The sequence below is a fragment of the Girardinichthys multiradiatus genome, chromosome 2 (assembly GCF_021462225.1).
Source record: "Girardinichthys multiradiatus isolate DD_20200921_A chromosome 2, DD_fGirMul_XY1, whole genome shotgun sequence".
Classification (NCBI taxonomy): domain Eukaryota; kingdom Metazoa; phylum Chordata; class Actinopteri; order Cyprinodontiformes; family Goodeidae; genus Girardinichthys; species Girardinichthys multiradiatus.
The window spans coordinates 40,477,047-40,504,537 of record NC_061795.1 but is presented as its reverse complement, the minus strand read 5'-3'; the positions used below and the strand labels follow the sequence as shown (position 1 = coordinate 40,504,537).

General features: G+C 37.3%; 1 protein-coding gene across 6 annotated transcripts; it reads left to right on the top strand.

The window, feature by feature from the left end:
• The first annotated feature begins 1,485 nt into the window (after positions 1 to 1,485).
• LOC124857816 (coiled-coil domain-containing protein 73-like) lies at positions 1,486 to 27,491 on the top strand. Of its 6 annotated transcripts, XM_047349308.1 has the most exons (22): positions 1,488 to 1,531; positions 2,425 to 2,522; positions 3,047 to 3,187; positions 5,969 to 6,040; positions 6,175 to 6,246; positions 6,332 to 6,367; positions 6,544 to 6,618; positions 9,251 to 9,289; positions 11,080 to 11,215; positions 13,796 to 13,875; positions 14,626 to 14,748; positions 14,883 to 14,942; positions 16,753 to 16,857; positions 17,535 to 17,645; positions 17,742 to 17,882; positions 21,088 to 21,289; positions 21,365 to 22,953; positions 23,354 to 23,435; positions 23,614 to 23,750; positions 25,796 to 25,878; positions 26,824 to 27,012; positions 27,209 to 27,491. In XM_047349308.1, the coding sequence occupies exons 3-21, from the start codon at positions 3,062 to 3,064 to the stop codon at positions 26,999 to 27,001; spliced, it is 3,447 nt and encodes a 1,148-aa protein (XP_047205264.1). In that variant the 5' UTR covers positions 1,488 to 1,531; positions 2,425 to 2,522; positions 3,047 to 3,061; the 3' UTR covers positions 27,002 to 27,012; positions 27,209 to 27,491. The 6 variants fall into 6 exon arrangements, with proteins under 6 accessions (XP_047205297.1, XP_047205264.1, XP_047205272.1 ...); XM_047349316.1 differs by having other exon boundaries at positions 11,086 to 11,215; positions 26,824 to 27,491; XM_047349297.1 differs by having other exon boundaries at positions 26,824 to 27,491.

Below are 27,491 nucleotides of genomic sequence, written 5' to 3'. Positions count from 1 at the left end.
TTTTCTTTTTATGAAAGATTACAGTTATATCCAGAAATTGGGATCTAAATTATTTCCAATTTATGACTGAATTCCAGACATTGCTCAGGCTGCAGCAATAAATAGTTTAGGTAAGAGGTACCACTGAGAGGAAGTTTAGAGTAAATCAGAAGAGCATGTTTGCATTCCTCAAGATGAAGAATTAATCAGCATGAGCTCACAAATCAAAAACATTGATTTTATTATAAAGGTTACCTAAAATATTATGTTATGTGGTTGATTTAAAACAGTTCTACTCACTCTACATTGCCAAAAGTATTTGCCTGTCTATTGTTACATGAACTTTGAGGACATCCTGTTGTTGTTCTATAAGGTCCATTTTGTTGATGGACCCACCATTGTCAGCAACAGCAACTTTAGCTATCCTGTAAACATCTTCCACACGGTTTAGGAGTGTGTCCATAGATGGTTGAGAAAACCAGAATTGTAGCCTCTGTTCTAATTCATCCCAAAGTGGTTTAAGAAGGTTCAGGTCAGCCCAGTCAAGTTTCTCCACCAAATTTCTACAGCTGCAGCCATGTTAGTGATTGACCTGAATTCATTGATTTAGTTGTGTGATCCAATACGTTTGGCAATATAGAGTATTTTCAGGTAAATCAATATGGTTTAGTTAGACCAATACTTCTGCAGTAAGCCACCACTTTCAGAATCAGCTTTATTGGTCAAGACTGTGCACAAACAAGGAATTTGACATAGGTTTCCAGTGCTCACAGCATGCAAACATTTAGTGTAAATATAGAAACTTTACAGGACATAAAGTAAAGATTAAGGAACAGTATGTACATGTATGTTTATGTGCAGCCATTTTTTTAACAGGTAATGAAAAAAAGAGGTTGTCACTATATTGCTCAAAGAAAATAAAATAAAAGTATATAAGAAATGGTTATGGTTATGCTTCTAGATATGTTTGAATTATCCTCGGAGGTTTTCACAACTGCAGCCCAAAATACATAATAAAAAGCTGTTTCTATGGAATGACACAGTCAGCTGCATAATTATCAGTCAAGAGACGGCCGTCAAAGACTCGCTGACAGCTAACTATTTCTTTACTGTTGATGTTTTATCAGGATAGTAGCTCAGACAAAATGTCAATTATTTTACTGTTTTCAGCTATTTTGTCTGATCAACAAGGAACCTTTTAAATAAGCTATGGTACTGTGGTTTTCTAATATTTAAATGTTAATATTTGCATTTTTGTTTTAAATATTAACATTTTGATCTTATTTCTTTTTATAGAAATGCTGGCATTTCTATTACCTTAATATCTGATGTGAAAAAGTCTTTAGACCTTTACTCAAAATAGTTTTTTGAAGAATTACAAATAATAATATATGATTATCCATTTCATAATTTTTGAAGAAATAAAGTAGATCAGTATTGCATTATTGGATTATTGTTTTTTTGTGGTCTGATTTCACGCATTACAGTATCAAAGCCTCTGTTCTTTATCTCCCTGCAACACTGAGGAGTTGGTAACCAAAGTCATTTGAAGGTTTGTTTTAGACATTATGTTGCTTTGTAAAAATGTTCCAGTTTAATGGCTGGAACGTATTTTGTCTTTGTGGCTTGGTGATATTGGTTAATACCTGCTCAAGTGAATCCCAGAAAAAGCAAATAAAGACATTGTTTCCTACTCGACTGGTCACACTAACAAACTCACATTCATGTGCACGCTGTGCACAACCGATACACCACACCAACCCTTTCAAAGTCACTCCTTCGCCTAGGGTCACAGTGTCTTTTTATGACAGTAGCCAGTTCTATCAGGGATCATTTAATTCTGCAGCATGATTGATTGACCGGCACAGGTTAAATGTGAGGGGAAAAAAGGTCTGTTCTATTAAGAAATCAGTGGCAAGTGGAGACCTCCCACTTAAACAGTATTATTTTCTACTTGGTGTGTGTTTGTGTGTATGAAAAGTGTGTGTTTATGTCACTCATGTTTTGCTCATGTTCAGGTGATGGAAGTAGTTGCAGAGGACAATGCACAGGTTAAATTGAATAACCTAGATAATTTAAAAAGCATTGACAGTGCAATTTGTCTATTCTGTGTTATTACTCTGACCCCTATTAGTATCAGTGGGCAGGTTCATTTTAGCCTAGATGGCATATCATGATGTTATCTCCTCGCTGCAGTGGAAGTGGTGTAAAACAAAGAAAGAAAGCCTTTAATGGTCATTTCAAAGACATTATGTTAGATTATAGTGACCGATGAGCATTATGAGGCAGTAATGTTTCACGCTGTTATTCCCACAAAAATCATTTAGCAGTAAAAATTGCAGATGAGGAAGTAATTATAAACTAGTGAGTTAAAAAAGGAGACTGCTACTGCGTTAAAATGCCCATTCTATTAACCTTTTTCAACAAAATGTTTTTTAATCTCAGTTAACAGGCAGAAAGTGGGCCAGTGGGACCTTTTCCTGCCCTGAAGCGACTCAGTGGATCCTAAAACAGATTCTGAGACAGTCCCCCCCTTCTCTGCTGTAAGTCACAACTTTCACAGTACAGGAACCAGACAAATACCCTTTGTAATCAGCATTGTATTGCTTTTTAAATGTCAATAAGAAGAATTACTTGTCTTTGTAATCTTTACTAAGATAAACATTATTTTATGATGTTTATTCTCTGGAATCTGTTTCTGTGTACAGTTCTGTGCATAATGTTTAAATCTCTCCCAAGTTTTTAATTTTAAACTTTGATGTCTTAACTAGAAGATTTAGACTTTATGATAGTCTTTAAAAGCTTTTCTTTCAGTTTGGTCCACCTTTTTACTGCTTTTCAGTACATGTCTTGTGCTTGATGCTGACAGTATTTTGTATAGTGTGTGTTTTAATAAAACAGCGGTCAAGGGGAGGGAAAAAGAAGAAATGTCTAAAAAATCTAAAACAATTTCACAGCCTTATCATATTTGATCTATTTTTCATATCTAAAAGTTTACCAGTTTTATTTTGCATCATTTTTGGGGAATATTTCTGACATAAAAACCATATTTATTTTTCTGATGAAGTTTGAAAACCCTGCAATGGAGCAGGAGCTCTTTCCACCCAGCTCTCAAAGTCAAACAGAAGGTGGAGCACCCATCTTACTACAGCTGTTGGAGTTTAAAACTCATCTTCAGGAGATTGTAGAGGAGCTGCACATTCGAAGGGTAATGTAGACATTGTAGCCTTTATTTACCAACTATGAAAAATATTTTAAATCACTTTGGTCAACAAGTTTTTCACTCTGCGACAAGTCTGATGATTCATGCTAAGACGTCTTATGTAACCGCAGCAAAGCGACAACATTCCTCTTTGTGCTGTTTCTTTTATTTATAAGATTAAAATTCTCAACTAATTCCCCACCTCTATGAAGTAATATGTCACTTGCTTAGGAGGAAATAAAATGCATGTGTAAAGGAATCTTTCAGTCTTTTTGGGTGTACAGTTTTAAATAATTGCTTATTCACTGAGTAGGAGTGCAACACCAATGGTGTGCTGCTGGCCCAAAGAACAGTGAGTTTAGATTAAGATATTTGGGAAACCGGGCTCATATCATTCTTAAAGCTTTTGCTTCCGGCTATCTAAGCAGAGCCCAGTCGGGTTTCATACATTTCAAAACGGGATTGGGGTCACATAAGCCTTTTAGCCCTTGACAACTAAGAATAGAAAAGATTTGCTATGTTTGGCAAGCACTTTTAAGATGACAGTACTTAAAGCTTAAAGGAGCAAAAATGAGATGTTGGTCATTTGTTGCCATTTGGATTTTATTGTTATTGTCCTGTTAACTTGACCAAAAACATGATTGCATCTTATTGTCCTCAGGCTAAATAACAGTTTGTAGTGTTGTTGTTCAGGGTGGAGGGGTCAAGAATCAAGAGGGTGTCCCAACGCTGTCGGACATTCCTGAGCAGGTCAAATTCCAGGGAGGTTTTTGAGATACAGTGCAACTCACTGCTCTCTCACTACTCCGAATGTGAAAACAATTATGGTGGAGTTGGTTTCAACGGTGATAGTTTGTGACAACAAGAAATTGTTTTGGAATATTTTTACAAAAGTGGGATTCAAATGAAGACAATGCTATGATGTATATTCCTGGAAACTTAAGGATAAACTTTGCAATTTCTTACAACTAAACTTCGAATTCAGTACATTTTTATGCCCACCAACAAATATACACAAACGTTTCCTGGTTTATTGCCCAATAAAAAGCAACCATTCATAACGGCAATTAAATAACAAAAAAGATTTATAATGCAGATAATGATGTAGATGGAAAGTGATGATTTGTGTACAGTTTGTGTCAGGTACTCTTAAGATTTTTGTTTGAATAGAAGCTAAACAAATGGAGTAAATTCAATTAAAATGAATTATATAGTTTAGGAAAATAAAATTATTTAAAAGGTCATATTTTGATTTTTTAGGATTCTAAAGGCTAACAAAACCTTTCACTTTGTTTTCAGAGTCTTATTTTTTAAATGCTTTCACTTTAATTATTCCCCAGCCCAAAAAAATAACAGCTTTATATTCTGTACCTTCCTATTGTTTTTAATGCAGTGCCACACTTATAAAATAAATTCACAGAGCCAACCAGCTCCCACATGCTCATAAAAAGTACCGCAGATATAGAGAGCAATTGATTTTTACCTGCCTTCTCAGAGGGAAGAGGGAGGATAGGGATGGCTTTCCACAAATATAACCTCCCTTTAATGCTCCTCTCTCACATGGTGCTTCCACAAAACGACGCAGTGGACTGAACCAGGGAAACGTAAAGCAGTTTGGAGTTGTGGCTCAACTCCAGAGAGTTATTAGCTCAAAGAATGGGAGAGAAAACATATATTTATTTTATGCTTTGTCTGCAGTCACTGAGCCTTAATCCCATTTAAATTAACTAAACAGTGATCTAATTGAGTAGGTGTTTCCTTTTGAGATAATCTACAGAAGCATTGAAAAGTGTACATACACTTGCTGGGGGCATGAATATTATATTAATATCCAGCTTTTAAGTATAAGGTGCAGTAGAAATGGTCTGTTTGTGTGTATTCATGGATTAGCCAAAGCTGCTTCTTGTTTGATCCTCCTAAAAAAAAAAAAAAGGACTGATCCTAATGCATATTTAAAACGTAAAATTAATATAGCGTTCATGCCTGTGATGAGTGCATCTTAAGTTTTCACTGGCATTGTATATTGGTTATTACTGATACAAGAATCCAACGTCAGGGGCTGCAAAATATAAAAACAGTCACTCCTCACATTGGGACTCTACAATAATAGGAAAACAAGTAGTTGCAATGCTAGTACTGAACATTGCGATTACAATACTTTGTTTAGCTCATATGTTTTGTCCAAATACAGCCTAAATAAAGACAATGTAGGTCAGGCCTGTTTAGGTCCAAAATCATCACTTAAATCTAACCTTTCAACTAGAAACTGTTCAGCCTGCCTGAGATTAAATGAGGTCTTCGTTCACGAAGCTGTCCCACTATCTCCTAACTTGTCATACTTGTTGGCACATCTAAAAAGGTTTTATGTCTGAAATGCATTTTGTAATACATCAACGCTTGTCACTTGTATGAAATATGTGCGCTCCTCTTATATACGTGTATTGAGATAATGAGTGTGCTACTGTGTGTGAGAATTGAATAAGTTATTTTTTTGCTTCGGTGTCACCCCCCCCCCCCCCCCCCCCCCCCCCGCTCTGATATTTTAACATTTATTTTTAAGTATTAATGTATAGCAGTGCCATAGATAATAAATAACGTGATAAATGTGCATTGTGCCAGCTTCAGATTGTCTGTGTTATGTAGCAAAGTATACGCACTTCAAACGGCCTTCCAGGACTGTACATATAGTCATATCTTGAAGTTGTCCAGGAAAAACTAACCCTTAAATCAAGTAGTTAGAGGCCTGTAAATAATGATGTAATAAAATGATTGTTTTTGACATTTTAGGATGCACAGACAAGGTTTGAGGATGAAATCAGTAAGCTTGTGCTGGAGAAACAGGAGCTGGAGTGGGAGAAGGTACTGCCTCAATTAACAAAGTTCCTCTCTGCTCACTTCGCTTTAAGAATGAGCTCAGTTCTACGTCTTAAATGTTATGTAATTTATGAATGACAAGTAAACCGAGTCTCAGTCTTGTTATCTTTGTGCAACAGGAATCCCTTCAACTTCAAATAGAAACCATGGCAAAACAGCACACTGAATCACTCAGCACTGTGAAGAAGACGGTGTGTTTTGTTTTTAAATCTGTACAAAACTTTTTAATCACTATAACAGCTCAAAAACCCACTAAATTGTTCTTTCTCCTTGTAGTTTCAAGTCAGATTACAACACATGGAGGGGGAGAAGGTATGACACGCTTTTTTTTCTCCCTGAAACATTTTGGGAGAAAAGTACATTTCATTTAGCTAATGCTGAAGTGGAGTAGTAAATTCACTTGTGTCAGGCGCACAGTCTTGGCCCTTGGAGGGACTTTGGTATTTATTGCTGTTTTTGACACTCACAATAATAATATCACATTTCAGGGGAAATACCAGGTCAGTGCAGAGTTAAAGGACAAGGAGATTAACAATTTAAAGGAAGAGCTGAAGTCATTACAGGTATTGAGAAGTTCAACATCCAGTCTCCTATTTTCTCTGTTTTCCTTCTAAAAGCTGAGGCCTCAATTTTCCAGTTTTGCCCTTTTTTTTTTTTTTACAATAGAATAAAATATTTTCATATTTAGCCGCTCAACTGGACAAGTAGATAATAAAGTTATGCTTGATCAGAGTCAAGGACAAAGGTCTGACTCGAGGGCAGTTTGTCTACAGGCTTGACAACACTGAGGTGATAAACGACCATCCACACGGCCGGCTGCGCTTTAACAACCCAGCTTTGTTACAGAGACAATAGAGACGGTTTTTGATATTCTATCTGGGAGACAATGTAGGGGGTGTTTGGCTCAAATTAAGTTCATTATTGTGTCTTGGGTCTGATACGTTTCTTTAATTTAAAACATTTTCACATGTGTGAATGTTTCAGTTTACTCTAAATTATTCAACATTCGTTTTATTTCAATTACAGTAAAATCTAAAACAAAACGACACTGACATATTTATGTTTAAAAGAGATTAAATTCATTCTAATCGTACATGATAGTGTTACACACAATATTTGATGTAGGTATATTTTTAAGGACAGTAGATTGTTTTCTGAACTTTAATATAGTTATACTGTCATTTAAATGTAATTAATAGTAAATTTGACCTCTTTCATGGCAGTATAGGAATAAAGTTAATGTTTTTTAGGGCTCATTCATACCTCTGGTCTGGTCCAGTGATCGGCTTCACACCTTTAGTTGGCCTGGATGGCTTTCATACAGAGATTCTTTAGACTGGTACAAACAAAGTCAAAACATATAAAAACATCAGTAGAACACAAACACAAAAATATATTTATTAGGTCTTTTTATGCTACTTAGATGAATTAGTCCATTTTATGTGCCCCGGTTTAAAAGCTAAAGATCTGTTTTAGGTTGACAACATAAAATACACATAATATTTAGTGGTTTGCAAATATTTTTGATTTGGTCTGACAGATTCTACCTCTTTCAACATCTGAATGTGTTCATTTGTTAAACTGAATCATTAAAGACCTTGCCTGCAGCCCGGCATCAATTTAAAGTTTACCATCTTTAGACTCTAAAGCCTTGTTTATACACCAGTGCACCAGGTCATCATTTAAGGCTCCTGTGAACTGCAGGGTTTTGATCCGCCATCCCACCTGTAACTCTCGTTTCGTCATTAACTTTGACATGAGCGTGAAGCGTGTGTGGGGAAAAACGCACTCCTGATGCTTCTTTAAAGGGGACATATCCTGCTTTTAAATCCTTTCTTTTAACAATTAAATCATTTAGTTGTGGTCTGTATAAAGTGGAACTGCAATGCTTTGGCTCCTCTTTTACCCCTGTTCTGCTTCTCAGACCAACTCGTTTTAGTGCCGTCTCTTTAAATGCTACTGAGGCACTTCATGCCCCGCAACCCTCCAGGTCAAAGAGCGCTCAAGTTTAACCCGTTCGGCCATTTTTGATAACAGAAGTTTGATAACAGATACAATTATCTAGCAGCGCAGAAACAAGGCAAAAACATTCCAAAATGGTTTATGTAATAATAATATTCAACACACACAGTCCGGTTCTTTCTTCAAGGAGTTAAAAGCAGCACACAGCACTAAAATAAGCAGAAGGCTTGATGCTTCTGCTATCAAAACAATGGCCAGCATGTCATTAAAACACAATAAATTCATGTCTAAAATAAAGGTTTTTTTTGTCATTTTAGCATTATTTGCATCTTACCACTTTGCTGTGTCCATCGTTTCCATAGACAGAAGAAACGCTTCATCAAATGAAGTCTTTTAGCAAATCATTCTTGATACTGGCATAGGTTGCTGAAGGCACTCATCCTTGAAGTGGGGAAATAGTAATTTCCCTACTGATATGGGGACACCTCCATGAAAACTAAGAGGTTCTGATGCTGGGGGAAGGTTTAATGAACTGTGTGGGTTAATACACCCAACAACCGTACATTTAGACTTGCTAGTAACATCAGCATACTGGCAGATACGCAAAATTGGTGAGCTGGAAATCCTTGACCTTATTTAGCTGTTCTTTAGCAAATACTATGACGTAGCAGTTCAAAATACGTAATAAGGAACGGACTGAAAAATATGACAGAATATTGACAATGGAATATAAAGATATGTACAAAGCACCTGGAGAAACTACACTCAACATTTATGCACTCTTACAGACTCAAGGTACACAACAAAATGTATTTAAGGGCTAAAAAAGTGTATTTTGCATGATATGTCCTCTTTAAGGCCTTAGCCAAACCACACAGTGAGAAAGAATAAAACTAGATATTTTTTAAGGCTTAGTGAGTTATTTGAAGTCTCATGCAATCTTATTTGACAGTCATCAGTCAAACCTCTGAATGCAAACAAGGAACAATTTTGTTTGTTTTGTCTTCTGCAAATTAATAAACTTAAGACTGAATGCATCTTTATTAGGGACTTGGGAATATTTTTCACTGAAGCATTTTAAGGACCGCTAATCTTTTCTTCTTCCCGTTGAAAAAAGTCATTCATACTTCAAAGTGTTGCTCTGAAAATTATTCTGCAGAAATGTATCATCCTTACTTTATAGTGAAAAAAATCTAAGTGTGGTTTAATCCCTTCTCTTCTGCTTTTACACAGTTGCTGAAATACAACTTGGAGAAGAAATCAAGGGAGCTGGTAAGGAGAGATCCTCCATCTATACAGACTGTTGACAGGTGATTGTTGGGAGGGAGGAGAATTAAACGAGGAAGATGAGGGACTGGTGCTAAGGAGGCGCTGGTTTAGATGGAAGTGCTCATCACGAGCAACAGACAGGGAGTGTGTGACTCTTTGAACTGCCATCACAGCAGAGAAAATATCTCTATTAAAATATTTTATAACTGGAACTTGCGCAATTTTAAACTTCTCGGCAGCTAACTCAGAGGGAGTTCAGGAGAGCTGGGTGATTGGAGAGGGATGAAAGTGAAGGGAGGTAAAATGAGAAAGGCGAAAAAAAATAAACTCAGCTTGATACAGGCGATCAAACTATAATGGCAGTTTGAAGAGCAATAAAGTGCTCCGAAGCATGAGCAGAGTTGATTCTTTCATGGCTCTGAAACACTTAAGCACTAGCTCCATTAAACAAGGGCCATCTTAAATATTTGACAGCTCGTTCTTCTGTTGTATTCTGTATCTGACAGAATAGAGCCCAATTTTTCCTCAGATTTTCAGGGCTGCCTTAAAAAACTCGTTTTACACTCAGGGTTTATCTCTGAGTGCTTTTCATACAGTGTAGAAGAATCTAAAGCGCATCAGTGGGTAAAAACAGCAACTTACAAAACATTTTAACAAATGAAATGATCATAAAAGTATATACAGTTGTCCATCCATCCATCCATCCATCTGAGCGATGGACCGAACCACAGCTTTATGCCAGCAGTTTACAACAGTGGTTATGTACATAGCTTATTCTGTGTTGAACTTGCTCACTCACCTGAAACGAAGTCAGACCGAATGTACATTACTGACACGGTGGTGAATAAAAGGCTAAAGTCCAACATCAGCTGCTAATAGTGTCGACGATCATGGGACCAGTCACCAGTACTGGTTGAGAATTGTCATTTTGTCGAGAGATGTTCCCAACCAGTTGCATTCAGGTACAGCTTGTACACTGTGTTGTCTATATAATTTTGTAACGCATTTTTTGTTACCAGATATCAGCACAGTCTTATTCAGAAATCCCTAAACAACATTGATTATTTTCAATAAGCTTTATGGTTGTGAAATGACTTTAGTAATTGATCAAATCAAACCAAATCATCAGTTCTACAATGGCCACTTTTTGAAAATTACTAGAACGGGTCAATAAAATCTGTCTATTTTCAGAAAATGTTACCATTCTTTGTTCACTGTTGAATAAAGTAAAAAAAAAGTTTCAGACATTTTTTGTTTGTTTCTATCCTGAAAACATACTAAGCTGTTTGTTAAAACCGAGGCACATCCGATGGACAAATAGATCCCTTACCAAGGATCTATTTGTCCATCATTCGTTCTGACATGAATAGAAATATCTGCACTGAATTAATTGTGAACTTTTGTTTTTATACTTTAAAAGTTTGGCGAGAATGGACTTAGCTAATTTAAGTCTGTAATAGTATGGCATTTAGATAATAAGATATGTGCGACCCCTGTGAAAGGCACATGTATATTTGCAATGAGGACATGTCAGTTGTAGATGTAGGAATTCTCAAAAAACAAAATTCCTAAGCCCTAAAAGGAGTCCAAATAAAACAAATAAAGGATGAATAAAAATCAGAGTAAAAATTAATAAAAAACATCTCAATCACCATTGTAGTTGGTGGTTAATTTGGTCAGATCCATTTCTGAGATAAACAATGTGCAGAAACGAGATAGATGTTCATAATTCTTTGGCCTCGGAGAAGGCTCTATATTCCCTCTGGTTAATTTTAACTGTGGGTCCTCCACAGGAACAGAAGCTAGCCCTGCAAACTCGGACAAAGGACAATCACCTGAACCAGCTGGCAGAGGTGGAGAAAAGATTCAGCGCCCTTTCCAAACAGTGTGCCATGGTCAAGCAGGCTCATGACAAACTGGAGAAGAATGGTAACCGATAACTGGCTGAAAATAGATACAGACGAGTTTTAATATTCTTATGGAACATCTTATATCCGGACATTTTATTATTGAACCTTTGGATTTACCCCAAACTACCCAAAATCTTTAATAATAAGCCACTGGGCATTATGTGGAAGATTTCAGGTGAGCCTAAAGCTTCTTTTCCATTGCCTATAGAAAGCCCTCAGCTTTTGAGAAGCCCCAGGGTTTGTAAAGCCCAGGTCGCGTTTCAATATAGATTTACCCAAGTAGTTTCCCTTTCCTAGGGCTTTATTTTCATGGGTAAATGGTCCTACTCTTGAGATGGTCTTTTCAACTTTCCCTGAGATTTGTTAAAGGGGCGGAGCTGTGTGCGGCAAGGCATATGTACTGTATACATGTATACAGCTCCAGTATTGGCAGAGGTTACTACAGAAATGTATAATTTTTATATCATTAATTTGTCACAAAAAGTAGTTTTAAGATGTTTTTAAGCGGGAAAGTACACCTCAAAACTTCATCTGTGCAGTCATTTCATCATGAATGATCCTATATTTGTAGGTATGTGGTGAATGATTGCAAGTACCAGAAAATAAAACGGAATATTTTTCACCGGAAATCTGTGATATTTTAAGTTCTTGTTGGACTTAACTATAAACTATTTTGCCACAGTTCCGTAAGACACTTGTTTTAATGCCGTGCTGATGATCAGAGCACTTCAAATTTTCCATGTACGTAAAAAATACACATTTCCCTAAGATTGTCTTTTCATGTAAACCTAACTTAGTGGAAAACTCTTTAATATTTTAAATTTTTCATAATTTTATGCAGACGGCTCTGCAGGAGGAGAGACCACAGTTTCAGGTTTGGATCCAGTTTCCCCAGCGTTCCTCTTGATCATTGTGTCTTCACATCTTTTATTCATATAAATATTTGCTTATGATTGGACAGTCAAGGCATTAATTCGCTGCCCTGTGATGGACTGGTGACCTGTCCAGGGTGTACCCCGCCTCTCTCCCATAGACTGCTGGAGATAGGCACCAGCTTCCCCGCGACCCACTATGGAATAAGCGGTAGAAAATGACTGACTGACTGACATTAATTCGCTGTAATTCTGGACTGATTATCAGTTTTTTGTTCTAATAAATACAACTTTAACTAAAAACATGCTCTGTAGTTATCTGATATGAGTTTACCTGATGATAATAAAATAAAAATAAGTGTGTTAATCAGTGTTTAGTAGCAGTTGTAAATAATTCATGTAGTTGTAAAGCAACAACTCTGGCCAGATGCAGGTTGGGCAAAAAATTGTATGTATAATATTAATTTAATTTTTCCTGCTCATGGATCCAGTGCAACTTAAAGAATAGTGGAAGGAATTAGTAAATTATATAACTTTAAAGCCGCTCATCTTCTATTATTTATCAGTTCAAATAGAAAAAATATTTATTCCCTTTTAAATGGAGTAAAGGAGTAATGCCATCTGCTGGAATGAAGGTGTATTGCAGTTTTCTTCACAACTTCTCCACGTCATTAGGCTGATTTAAATAAATGTTCCTTGGCAATGGAAAAAGATAGTACGAGATTTCCTGTGATTTCTATTACCCGGGTAAAACAAATGCTGGGGCTTCAAATCCTAAGGCTTTTGTTGGAAAAGGGGCTATTGTAACCCATACTGAACACATTTCAATTTTCATTCTAAAAAGGCCTTCCTAATTTTATTATATCCTGGAGCATTCTTGTTGTTGAAGATTTGGAGGGAAAACATCATAGACATTAAAGATGGAAATAAACCTTTTTTATTCTTCCATGAAAATGACAGCTGGTGGCATTTTCTTACTAGGTTGTAAAATGCAAGCTAAGTTAGCTTGAGGCAATCAGACCTAAATCTGAGCCACAACTGAACTCAATGTTGCAATTATATTTTGGGCTGTTAAAAGTGCGGAAAACAAGGCACAGAGATGTCGAAAGTACATCCAGAAGATTTAGTTTTATTTGGCTCATGTGGTATTCCAACAGCACATTAATTTTCATACTAGTTTTCTGACTCTTCATCCTTTACACTTAATCTACATCATTATTTTACAATTTAGGTTATAAGCAGAGGTCATTGTCAGGTTTGTTTAAATGCTCCTTTGGGCATATTTTGATAACCTGGGAAAAATTCCCTCTGTTTGGGAGCAATGTTTAACACACGTAGGCCAAGAAAGAATTTTCTCTCTGCAGAAACCAGATAAGACTGATCCATCACATCAGTTTCCTGCCCATTAACAATCCTTCTCTGCTCATGTTTATTTGGTATATCTTTGTGTTAGTTGGTTTTGACAAGTTATGTCCCCTTGTATTAGACATTTTAGATTTATATTTCATATTCATATTTCATGATATATTTCCTGACTTTAATACACATAAAAGCCCACAAGGCACTTTATGATCTGGGAAAAGATAATGTACTTCTCTTTGTGTAAATGGTAACCTATGTGCTTCTTAGTATGTTCTCTCTTCTAGTCCTACGTCAGTGTTGTCAGAGTGCATGCTTGTGTCATGCAGTCACGTTTGATGATGATCTAATATGTATTTTTCCTGAAGTTGATGAGGCCATGAAGATAAATAGCAAGCTGACATCCGCCTGTCAAAAACAAGAAGAAATCGTTCTTTCACATAAGAAGGTATGGCGACAAGAAGGTAAATATTTAAGTGTATATTTACTGCTCATTTTATTTTTACAACCCAACTACATTACAAAAGATTCTTTAAATTAGTTTAATTTATTCATCAGTTCACAGTAAATGTCATTGAGAGGCATTTACAAAACAAAAAGGCGCAGTTTGGTTCAGATTCAACTCAGATCAGTCAAATGACATCTAATTAAAACATACAACCAGATTCGAAAAAGATTACAGATAGTCTAGTTTAATCTTTATTATAATTAGAATACCTATTATAATATTAAAGTCCATTCAAACTCAGTAGAGCTATATGATCTAGCATGCCTAAAACAAAAATCATGGTATAAGTTATTTTCCTATAGTAGCCAAGCTGATTACTTCGAGATGTTGAGTTTGCAACAAACACTCATCCTGAGCAACCATGTGGCCTCTGTGGGATGGAGTGACAACTTTTAAATAGGAAGAAACCTCTAGCAGAACCAGGCTAAGTAGAGGGGTCATCTACTGCAACCGACTGGGGGTTGAGTGGTCATAGAAGACACAAAAACGTACAAGGAGCAGTGGTCCAGGAGTACTTTCTATGTGAAAGAAAAACAAGAAGAGTACACAGAATGACTCCTCCCAGGAAAAAAAATTAATAAACACAAAGGAACCAGGCCAGGTGTGTCTTTTAATGAAGACAAAACGGAAATAGTACACCTAATACAAATGCATTTATGGCTGAAAAAATGTAATCTGTTACTTTTTCAGGAGTTGGAGGAAGTCAGTAACAAGCTCATAAAGGAAAAGATGAAATCAGTCAGACGTGAAAAGACCCAGAGTCCTTTAAGGAGGGAACAGCCCGTACAAGAACTGCAACAAAAACTCAACATGGTAAAATGGTCATCAGTAAAACTGTGATTTTAAATAAATCCCTAAACGGTGTCTTTGTTCCACCATAATCAGACACAAACTTGATAAAGTCATTTTATTAGAATGTTAGGGCTAATTTATGTTTTGTTTTTTAGGAGACTGAAATAAACAAGAAACTCAGACAGGAGAATGTTGCTGAACGAGCAGAAAAGAAGGTAAGACAGAATAAATATGACAAACGTTTTACTGTTTTTAGTAGAAAATATTTTAAGAATTCAAATGAAGAAATGCGGAGAATCAAATTTCTTATAAGATGGTATAAATAAAATATTTCCTGTTTTATCTTGTACACTTGAATTCATTTATTAACACAAAGATTTTTGTAGCATTCGGGGTTAAACCTTTGTGGAATACAGCGACATTGTAATGTTGGTATGTCATAACTGCACAAGAATGACTTAAAATACTAACATAAAGGGTGAAAAAGAAACTTAGAACAGTAGTAACAGGAAGTACATAAAGCACTGTTCACAAAAGAGCAAGACTTCCAAATTAAAACAGGACCTACAAAGAGAAACAGTTACTAAAGTCCCAAGTTCGACCTTAACCAATACATCAAAAGAGAATAAAAAAAAGTCATTAATCCTGTGACACTAACTGCCTCCAGGGTATTAACTCAACTACAAGAGTTTTCATTGAGGTTCAGAATGATTGTCATTTTAAATTTCTTCTGTTTCTAAATAATCACATTAACAGCTTTTGCCTTCTCACCAAGCTTCTTGCTGAGGGGTTTATAGCAACTGTCTTATCACTAATGATCCTTGAAAGTTCTTTGGTCTCTCCCATGGTGGTGGGGAGACTGGAATGGAAGAAACCGATTCTGTGGATAGATGTGCTTTATTCAGCAATGAGTTCAGCTCAGAGTTAATTGTAATTGAATGATTGATACATACCTTTCTGGAAAAGCCAGATTTCTGACAGGGTTGTAAGGCATCAAGTACTTACTTCACTCAGCCTCCTTTATAAAATGTAATATTTAAGGGTTGTGGTTGAGTTTCTGACTCTTAACATCGCAAATAAACTACCATAGAAATTAGAGACTGTTTCTTTCTTTGCACAGGAGCAAACTAAGAATATCAGCAGGAGATAAAACAAGTATTTCCCCTACTGTGTAAAATTCAATGTTTGTTTCATGGTACAGGTTATAAGTCCTATATTAAAGTTTCCAGAGGTAAGGTGACTACTCTGAGCTCAGAGGCATTTTGGATAGGCCATCTTACATGGAAATGTAGATTGTGGTCAAATAGGCTACAGGTGCAGTCAGGTTTGTTCTAGGAGGTGTGAATGTGCTATCAAACTCAGGTGCTAATCGAAAAAGCGAACTTGGTTATGTCTAAAAACATTGGTCTTGGTCTGCTTCAAGCAGACTACGACGCAAGGTCTTGTGGGTAAACCCAACCAAAACCAAAATCAAGCATGTGTAGCAAGATAGTTGGGAGAAATGGCTCACGGTCAGATGTGGAGCAGAGACGATGGTCAGGTGGATATATATCCCAGCTGCTGGTAAGCACTCACAAATAACTTAGAGTGAAAACAGGCAGTGGGATTCAGCTGTATAGTAGAACAATGCACAACAAAGTAAAAAAAAATACCAAAGTGGTGATTTAGGAGAAGAAAAAGGCATTTTTTCTTGAACTAGATGCCATCCTTGGCATCCTCCATGTCACCACCAGCAACAACTACTATGCTTACTGACTTTTAGGCTTGACCATTTCCATATAAAGAATGTTTAGGAGAAAAACAATAGATATCTATGAACTTTGATGCCTAAATACTTTAAGAGGTTGTTTCACACAACACAAAAGTTGGAACATTTTATAACTTACAGACAAAACACTGAATATGTTGAGGTCATACAAAAACAATCAATCTAAATGTAGGAATCACTGTTTTATGTTTCCCAGAGATTTTCTGATTTAGGTCTCTGTATCTGCTGGTTGCCATGTTTTGTGTCTCTGTGTTTAGAAGGTGATGAGGTCCCTGCAGCACAATCAGCAGCTGTTGTTGAGTCAGACGCAGACAGTGAGAAGAATCGAACAGGAGCTCGAGAGCCAAACAGTGATGTTTCAGGTCAGACTTTTTCAGTTTGTGCTGATTTATGTGTTTTCACTAACATTTATTTACACGTCTCTACCTGGATGTGAATAGTTCATTACATTTGTTGAACATAAAAAATAAATCTAGGAATCGTTTCCTATTCCTTCGCTTTGCATTTTAAAAACAATTTGTGCGTGTGTTTTTTTTACTTTGAGGGACTGAAACAAGTTAATTCCTACTTGGAAACCCTTCACCTTTTTTTAGTTGTACACCAGGAAAACATTCTTCAGGATCTGTTTAAATTACTATGAAAACACTTGTACAAAGACAAAAATAAATGCAAACCACCGTTCCATCTCATAAATTTGCTGAATATGCTGCTGTATATCTCAACCTGTACATTTGTGAATAAAATCCCCCCGCTGCTGAATGATAGCATGTTTTTCTCCATTTATAGCTTTGCAGTTTATTGTTCTCTTTTCTTTACTCTGTACCACTCTACCTCCCTCCATTTTAATTCTCTCACTCATTAATTTATTAAAATCATTATTAAAATGACACAAGAAACCTGATTTGTATTAGCAAGAAGTCCCATCTCTTTATTTCTTTCTCTCTCTCTTGGCCCATTTTAAACCTTCTGTTCACTTTAAATAAACTCATAAAAATTTAGTATTGCATTAAAATCCTACGGGCAATTAATTTTACGGCAGGCCCTTAAGCAAGAACATGAAGTGATGCTAGAGAATAGAAAGGCGATGGAAGACAAAGTGGCAGAACTGACAGAGAACTACGCTGCTTCCAAGACGAGCTGGGACAAAGAGGTAAAACCACAACTGCTATTTGGTGAAGCCAAAGACTCATTATTTTTCAAAGCAAGAACTTTGCAATCATGTGTTTCCTTTTTTGTGATCAAACAGAAGGCAACAATTCTGAATCAAATCAAGAGTGAGCAGTCAGACCTTCAAACTGTAAAAGAGGCGTATGAAGGCCTACAGCAGAAATGTTCAGAGCTGACCTTGCAGGTCAGCTGTCAGGCACAGCAAACTGAAAAACGGGAGGTAATAAAAAGCTCTTTACTTACGTCTTTACAGGGATCTTTATTGGAGCGACATCAGATGTTGTCTCACCTGTGACCTGATTAAAACAGGATTCTAATAAACATCCACGATCTGGAAGTGAAATTTGAGAATGTGAAAGATTAAGTAAAGTATTGCAAGATCTTTAAATTTATAGGCGCCAAATGAAATTGTAATTACAAATTTGATTTACAAAGATATACTACTGGCCAAAAGTTTTAGAACCACTTTCTCATTTAATGCTTTTCTTCATGTTTGTGACTATTTACATTTTATGTAGATTCTCACTGAATGCATCAAAACAGTGAATGAACACATGCAATTATGTAGTAAACCAAGAACTGTAAAATAACTTTAAATATGTTATATTTTAGAATCCTTAAAATAGCTGCCCTTGTCACTCATTTCAGAAAGTGAATCTTATATATCATAAAGATTCGTCGCACATAGAGTGAAATATTTCAGGCCTTTGTTACGTGTCATTTTGATAATTATGGCTTACAGGTTATGAAAACCCAAACGTCTGTGTCTCAGAAAGTTCGAATATTGTGAAAAAGTTAAAGCGTATTCAAAGAAAGTTGGGTGGAAGGAAGAAAGTGTGGCAGGGAAAGGTGCACTAGCAATTGTCAAGGAACATCCATTCAAGAATTTGGGGAAGCTTCATAAGAAGGGGGGTGGAGGTTGGTGTCAGTGCATCAAGAGCCACTATGCATAGATGAATCCAACACATAGGCTACAAATGTGGCATTCCTAATGTCAAGCCACTTCTAAACCAGAGACGTCAGATGTGTTTACCTGGGCTTAGGAGAAAAAGAAATGGGATTGTTGCACAGTGGTCCAAAGTCCTGCTTTAGTATGAAAGAAATGTTTGCATTTTATTTAGAAATCAAGGTCCTAGAATCTGAGGGAAGAGTGAAGAGGCACAGAATCCATGTTGCTTGATGTCCAGTGTGACGTCTGTGATGATTTGGGGTGCCATGTCACCTGCTGATACTGTTTCACTGTGTTGTCTGAAGTTCACCGTCACCACATAAATGCCCTTTTTCCACTGGCTCAATTTGGCTCCACTCGGCTCCACTCGGCTCACTTCGCGAGCATTTCCATTACTGTTATTTCAGTACCGGTACCTACTTTATTGGTACCTCCTTCTTAGTAGGGCTAAGCGAGGCCGAGGTACTGTACGTGACGTGAACAAACGGCTGTTCACTGATTGGCCGTGGGCGCGGCCAGCCGCTAGTGAGAGAAACATATGATGGAGTCCGCACAGTTATCCGGAAAAGTCCCCCCTTGGAGCAACGACAAGGTGTAAGCTTTTCTGGGGAATCATAGGATTTCGGTTTGTATCTTCTTGGAATTGAAGAACCCCAATCAAGCTAACAAATACGACACATGATGCTTTAAAGCCGCGCCTCCTGGAGGTGTTCCCTTTAGCGGAGCGAAAGTGGGTCTATGGAAATGCAACACACGACGTGCAGAGCCTGCGGAGCTGTTCCGGGCTGGCCAAATCGAGCCAGTAGAAAAGGGGCATAATTTACCTGGAAACTTTAGAGCACTTCATGCTTCCTTCCGCTGACAAGCAGAACCCTAACCCACCCTCACCCTAGATGCTATTTTTATTTTCCAGCAGGACTTTGTACCGGCCCACACTACCAAAGGTACCAAAAGCTGGTTCAATGACCATAGCGTTACTAAGCTTAATTGGCCAGCAACCTGGCCCGATCTGAGGCGCACAGAGAACATATGGGTTAAGAAGTGTTGGTTTCGGCAGCCATCTTAGTTTTAGTCAGTTTTATCACATATGTGTATATATTTATTATGAACATTATAATGTGTTGAAACACATCATTTTGGCAAAATACTAAGAAAATAGAATGGCCTAAACTTTTAAACAAGTAAAACAAAAATACATTTTGATAGCTTATCAACCACCTGACTGGCAGCCGCCCTGTACTTAAGCCTTCTGATCTTTCTTTAATGAGCAATGGCAAAATTACAATGTATCTGTACTGTTGAGTTTATTTCTTTTTTTTATTTAAAAAATGTCCATGGATCCCTTCATGGTTTTCGACCACCAAAATGTTTTCTAGATCATGCCGTGGCCACGACGGTTCATCATTGAATGAATAAACTCATGGTGTAACACATCTTGTCATGTTTTAGTCGTGAAAGAGCCACGTTTAGCTTGTTATGGTCTCTTCATCGTCATGAAAAAAAAGGGGAGTCAACAAAATAATTTCGTCATTGTTGGTGTAATCAATGGTCTAGAGATGAGAGAAACCAGGACCAACAATGCATATGACCTGAAGACTGCTATTAAAGCAACCTGTTCTTCCATCAACACCTCAGCAGAACCACAGTCTGATCACCTCCATGCCACCTCCCATCGAAGCAATAATTTGGCAAAAGGAGGCCCATCCATGTATTGAGTGCATAGAAATGAACATACTTTTCAGAAGCCTGACTTTTCTGTTTAAAATATCCGGGGGGTTTTTTCGTAATATTTGAATTTGCGGTTTTCATTATCTATAAGCCAGTATTATCAAAATTACTTGTCTAAGTCTTAAAATATTTCATTCTATGTGTAATAATTATATATATTATATGAGTTTCACTTTCTGAATTGAGTGACAAAAAATATTGAACTTTAACAAATATGTGGTGTCACCCGAAAAGAGACATCCTCACTAGCTGATAGATTTGGGGACATTTTGGGAAATTTTGCAGGGTAGAGATGGCAACGTTTGACAATTAAGGATATGGCAAGCTCACAGACTCCTGCAACTGAACATAAAATCTTAATTTAATTCAAAATGTAGTTCAACAAATTATTAGCCTAAGGGTTTGTGCTCACACTTCTGCAACCGGGTTATTGCAGTTTTGTTTCAAATTGTATGGATTATTTGTCAAAATGATTTGGAAAACATATTATGAAATTACATACTATGCTTTAAATGTTTTGCCAAAACTGCTCTTTTATAAGGGTATGTATACTTTTGAGAGGCACTGTATGTGAGTTCATGCTTTGCTTTGCAATATATCTAATCTGCAAGGCTGACCTCAGCTTTTCAACATTCCTAAATTAAAGTTGACAGTTAAGGGATTGTCTTTTTAGGGCGGTTTTGGTAAATAGTTTTAAAGGTTTTAACAGTTTCTTCTTGTTAAGTTGGTGACTATTTTTCTTGCACAGATGAAAGGGAACGGTCAGAGTCCTCTTGTTCCGACTCAGCTGTTCTTCAGAGCTCTGGAAACCCCTATTGACCCAAACTGCAGCTCTGAGCTGCCTGACCTCGACAGTCTGCAGCACACTGTTTCCTCTCAGGCCAAATTCCTGGATTGTCTGAAGGACACAGGAGCTGCTTCAAAGCTGACTGCTACTGGAGCAAGTGGAGGTCAGCCCACTAAATATAAACAGGAGATAAGGATATTTGTTGCTTCCAATTTGATAACTTTTCTTTCTTTCTTAGATCAAGACAAGTCAAATCATCAGCAACAAATGATTAAACAAATCTCATCTCTCACAAGCCCTGATAACTCTGAAAAAACTGCTGAAACGTCTGATTTAATTGGACTTGGTGAGAGTTACCTGAGCAAATCTACCTGTGTTAGTATGTCAAATCCTGGGTGTGGTTCTGTGAATAGATCTACAGAATTACTTGATTATGAAACATATGAAGAGAAAAACAGAGGGACGAACGAGAAAGATCAGGGAGGGGAGGATAACCAACAGGACACCAACAATATGGAGCAGAAGAGAAAAGAAGATGTGAAACGTAGAAGAAATGCTGGAGAAAAAAGGACAATCCCGGTTCAAACGGCAGAAAGAACAGACGTGCACAGGGGTACCAAGGGGTCAGCAACAGAGAAGACCAGTAACCCAGAAACAAAAGATAGAGGAGAGGGAGAAGTAACAGATAGAGTGAAAGAGAGAGGACAGACAGCAGAGCATGCATCAGGAACTCCAGAAACACAGATACCAGCTCTCATGACTGCTGATATGACTGAAGCGAGCCTCACTGTGCAGGTCAGTGACTTCATGGATACTGAGCTGCTGTCAACTGTCTGTGAACCTCTAAACTCCACAGAATGTGTTTATGAGAAAACCACAGAGAAGGACGGAAATCTAAACAATGAATTTACTGCCAGCACAGAAGAACACAAAGTCACCTCTGATGAACACCAAAGCATCAGTGCTGAAGGTGTGCTACACAACTTACCTGCAGCAGTTCAGACTTCATGTCCTGAATCTGAGCCATTGATGAACAATCAGTCGATCCCACCTTGTCAGATTCCAGGAGATGAGAACCCTCCCTGGGAGTCATCCGGTTCTTTTACTGCTGAATGTTCTATAATCCTAAAACAGTTGCGTACGTGCACTTCAACGACGAACCCTGCAGTGTTTGCTGGGGAATTTCAGCAAAACAACAACGTCCAGGAGTCCCAAACAAACCGGACAGAAGCTGAAAGATGTAATCCTTCACACGTCAACACTAATGTGATCCAGACAGATGAAAATACTGATGCACACGTTACTAAGGAGTCTGAATTAGTGAGAGAACCACCGCAGGAAATATCAGCAAAGGTGAGTGTGCAGCTGACATCTGCTGTGGCTAATGGGGAAGAGGATGCTCAAAAGAAGAAGGAAAGTCAGCCAAATGTAAACACATGTGAAACTGCACATAAAGCTTCATCGACATTCAGTTTAGGAGATGTATCCATGGAGGCTATCCTTCTACCAGATGTTTCAACTGGAAATATTCAGGAGCACGCAAACACCAACACACTGAAAGATGTAGGAGATAAAGAAATATCCGAAAACAGAGGCGATTTGAAGCTGTCAGTGTTGCTGAGTCATGACAACAATGAATCATCAGAGATTGACTGTTTGCAACTGCACCAGAAGGCTCCACAGAAGAAGAGATCCAATGCTTGCTTTGATTTGTCCCTAATGAGCAAAAATACCTCTAGTTCTCTTTTTGACTGGGGGACAGCTCAGAGAAAAACCTTCAGCTCCGGATCAAAGTCAGATGGCTCCGTCCTGCAACAGTTAAACCAGGTATAAAAAGATTAAAAAAAGCAAAGACACATTTTAGAATTCAAGTCCAAAGCTTTTCTAAACAACACTATGGTATATAAAAGTTTAAAAAATATGAGACATAATTACAAAGAAAAAGATGTTTAGGAGCCTGGAGAGCTATTGATCAAGACCATAATAAGAGTGTAAGGAAGTCTGAGCTGCTGGAAAGAATAAAGACACGAGGGATGACTCTGGAATTTTCAACAGTATTGTTTTTTTAATATATATAAATCAGCAATATAGAGCCAGAATTTATAATAAATCACCAGAAGCAGAAAATGTTTGAATTTTTCATAGGAATTAAATATTAATTTAGCAGAAAATGAAACGTGTATAGTATCTATGGTGCTGTGGCCTTCATGAAGCACTGGTTTTTCAGGAAACTGATATGTCTGGACCAGATACCGCAGGACGTACCCACAACGCAATGCCCATGTTCATCAAAAGCCAGCACAGCAAAGGTGATGGTTGAAATCATTTCATCCTTTATATTGCCCCATTACTGCAATAATGTAGTTGTATGTCTTAATAACAAATTTAAGTTATTGTCCATCTACTCCGTTTGTCTTACCCCTTAGTAACATTGACGCTTTCTAACTTAATTGGATTCTTGTCATCATCTTCCCTCATTATTTTCAGTCCCTTTGCTCATCACAAGAGCATCAGATTTATTCAGTGCCACAAGTGTTTCTGGCGCTGCAGCCTGTCCGGCGAGTCCACAGAAGGAAAGTCGGGAGGTAAAAGAGGAGACGTGCAGAGAGGCAGCAGCAGAAACGGTCGGTTGTTATTAAAGAAGCATTAACTAAGATGCAAGGGAGGAAAATGAGATCAAGCATGTCAACATTTTAAATATAATTAGGCCAGAATGCAGAATCAGTCTTTGAAAAACCAAGTCCAGCATATTAAAATAAATGACATCAATGTGCTGCGAAACAAATCCATTGATTAACTCATCCTCAACAGTTTAAGCATCTCTAAAGCATGTTACGTATGTTAAATCCCGAGGAGGGAATGACATCAGCAATGATCTCAGAGAGGCTATTGTTGCTATCAATCAGAAAAGGGACCCAACAATCTGAAGTCATTGAGCGACATAAAGATTTTTCACAAGTGGTAAACAATTAGGATAGTTGTCAGTCAGAGTGAACATACCAGTAAATTCAAAGGCAGGTCAGACATTGTACTGTTTAGATAAGTTGGCAAAAACCCAAAAGCACCATCCAAGATTCTGCAGGTCTCAGTTTGCTTGATAAATTTTAAAGTTTATGACAAGACAATTGGAAAAAAAACTTGCTTAAAAGATGAGACCAAATTGATGTTTGGAAAGCATCAATTTGGAGAAAACCAAACAAAACAAGGCAACGCAAATACCTCCTACCAAAGGTCAAGCACGATGGTACAGTAAAGCTCATATGGACATTTTTTAAATAAACCGGAGGAACTTGGCCATTTGCAGTCACTAAGTTGAAAATGAACTTTTCAGCATAGCAGAGTAGCCTAAATCTTTCTGACAGCTGAAGGTTGGCCCAAACTGGGTCAGCAGCAGAACTTAACCTGATTGAATTGCTGTGGTGGCACGTTAGAACAGCGGTTAAGAGATGAGTGTCGGCTGACCTCAGTAAAACCAAAACAACTTTGTGAAGACTATTCCTCCACAGGAATGTGAGACTGATAAACTCATTCAAATAAAGGCTGCTGGGAGTTAGAACTGCATACAATGATTCCAGAAGCTGCCAAATAATGGGATGGACTTTGTTTTTCACCAGCTGCTTCTTTATTTAAACCTTTTGTGAATTAAAACATTATGACTAAATACTGTATGTTATGTTCTGTTGTTGCCATAGAACAAACATTGTCTGTTTGTAATTCATCATTGTAATTTTTCATTTTAAGCTATAGAAGTACATGTCTAAGTGAATGACATTAATTTGATGTTGAAAAGAAAAGGAATGTGCACCGTTTTTACATAAAAGCATGGCGAGCCCAAGAGGAGAATAGATATGAACTAGAAATAAGTAAAATACTTTAAGGTCATTTTTAGTTCTTATATTCTGAGCTTTTCCATTTTGTCTAATTCTACTGCAGGGAAAGTTATGCTTGAGTTGACCTAAAAATGGCTTTTTGAAATTTCTTTTCCCAATCTCTAAATATAGGAGCAAGTTATTAAATATATGTCCAAACGAGCTGCGATGATAAGAAAAAGTTACGTTGCAAGGACTCTTTTTTTCGGGGGCTCCTGTTGAGTCAGGTGTTGAGTGAAAGAGCCTGAATGACCTCATAGACGTTCTAAAACAGCCAGACAGACAGAACGAATGACCTGTGCAAGAAAACCTAGCTAATGATCCTTGGGTACCTCTTCTTTCTCACTTACTCCATCTTTATCTGCTGCATTTTCCGTCTTCCTCTCTCACTTCATCATTTGTCTCTCACTCACTTTCCGCCCTCATGCTGTTTTCCTCTTTTTCACTCTCATTCTCTTTTGTCACCAACTCTGCTCTGTCATTCTGGATTTGATAAAATCCAGGTGCTGGCAGTCAACAGAGAAATAGAGTTTAATAAATGACCATGACGAGCAAAGGCCTTTTTTTATAAGCAGACTCTAAATGCTGGGAGCATCAGCCTGAGTTCAGTCTGAGCCTGGCTACTCTGAGTTGCATCCTGTTACATGTCATTTGCTACTTGATTCACATCTATTTATGAGTTAGTATTGCATTCCTCTAAGAATGAATCAAACTTTATTCATCGTTTTATAGACACGATGTGAGGACAAGACACCAAACGGTGTTTAATTAATGTTTATTGTTTTGTCTTCTTTACACAGAGACCTTCGTTGTCCCTGAGTTTTTTTCCAGTCACCTCGTCCTCTAACACAAGCAGCAGAGACTCTTGTCAGAACAACCCGGAGTAAGTATGTTTATGAAAGAGTTGATTAGTCTAATAGGAATAAATGATCATAATTATTCCCACAGAGTTCAGATCTGATTGCATTTGTATCCAAGTGCAAATTATTTTCTCTAATCTTAGTGCAAAATCTCATAACTTGTAAATACAGTGCAACCTCTGAAGACACATTTAATCCATTCCAACAGGGAGTTTTCATCAAGAAAATTTGAATTAGGATACATGTTTTCCCATTGGAAATAATAGAAATTAAAATAATTTGTTACAATCCCCAACAAGTACCCTCACCATTCTTGTCCTACATAAAAAATGCTATGTGTGGCAGAAAACCTAAACTGCACATTACTCTGAACATAAAATCCCCACTGTGAAACATGGTAGTGGCAGCATCATGCTGTGGGGCAAGTTTTTTTTTTCAGAAGGAGAAGAGTGCTGTCAGCCAGAGTGACAATGGAAATATTTATATTGAGCATATTCATGTGATAAAATGGCCCAGTCAAAGTTTAAACTTAAGACTTGAAAGCTGATCTTGACAGACACTCTCAGTCCAATCTGAATAAACTTGAGCTATTTTCCAAATGAGAATGAGCAAACATTTTCGTCTCCATATGTGCAAACCTGTTAGAGACGTACGTCCAAAGATGTGTTGCTGTAATTGCAATTGAATGTTATCCAAAGTATTGACTTAGAGGAACTGAATGCAAATGTTAGCCATGCTTTTCAATTAATTATTTGTAAAGTATCATTTTAATTCTACTTCACAATTATGCACCACTTTGTGTTGGTCTATCAATTACAATCCCAATACAACCCATGGAGGTTTGTGTTTGGAACATAACAAATGGGAAGACGTTCAAGAATAATTCATGCTTTTCCAAGGCACTGTAAATACAGAAACTGTCAATTACATTTACTACTGTAAGTGACTCTAATTTCTCTTCAAACCAGCTGTAGCAAAGCTCCAAGCCCGACTTCAGTTCCTGCTTGTGAGTCAGACTGGGATCCCCCCGGTTCCGAGGTCAGGGAAACCCAGCAGTCTTCTTTGAGAGCACAGATCTCTAAGATCGAACAGTTTCTCAGCAGTGAGAGACTGCGATTGCCCAAAAGACACCGAACTGATAACTGAACAGAACTGATGTATCCTTTTCTGCTACACATGAAAACTGTTTTAATAAGTTTATTCATTTACAGCAACTAAAGTTGAAATGTTTCAGACATTGTTATCAAAATGACAGCATAAGCAAAAATTGGGTTGTCTTTGGATCAGATTTTAGCCTTAAAACGTGCACGAATGGACTCATTTTTGCCATCAACCTTAACACATTTAAAACAGTCTTTAAAACAATCTTTTTTTGCACAGAAATCTGTTCCGTTTATTCATCGTTGTCAGATTTGTGCAACTGTTTCAGGAGGAAGGCATTATTTGTTCGACTAGATGTCAAAACTAATGTTTGCATAAGGTTTTGTTTGCGTTTATGAGTTGGATTTAATATGAAGCAGAGGATTTTGTGAATTATTTTTCTCTGTTCTATTTAGGGACAATTCATAATACAGTGCTTTTTGTTAGCAGTGAGTTTTTAAGTCATAAATACCTTTTTACATTAAACGATCCTCTT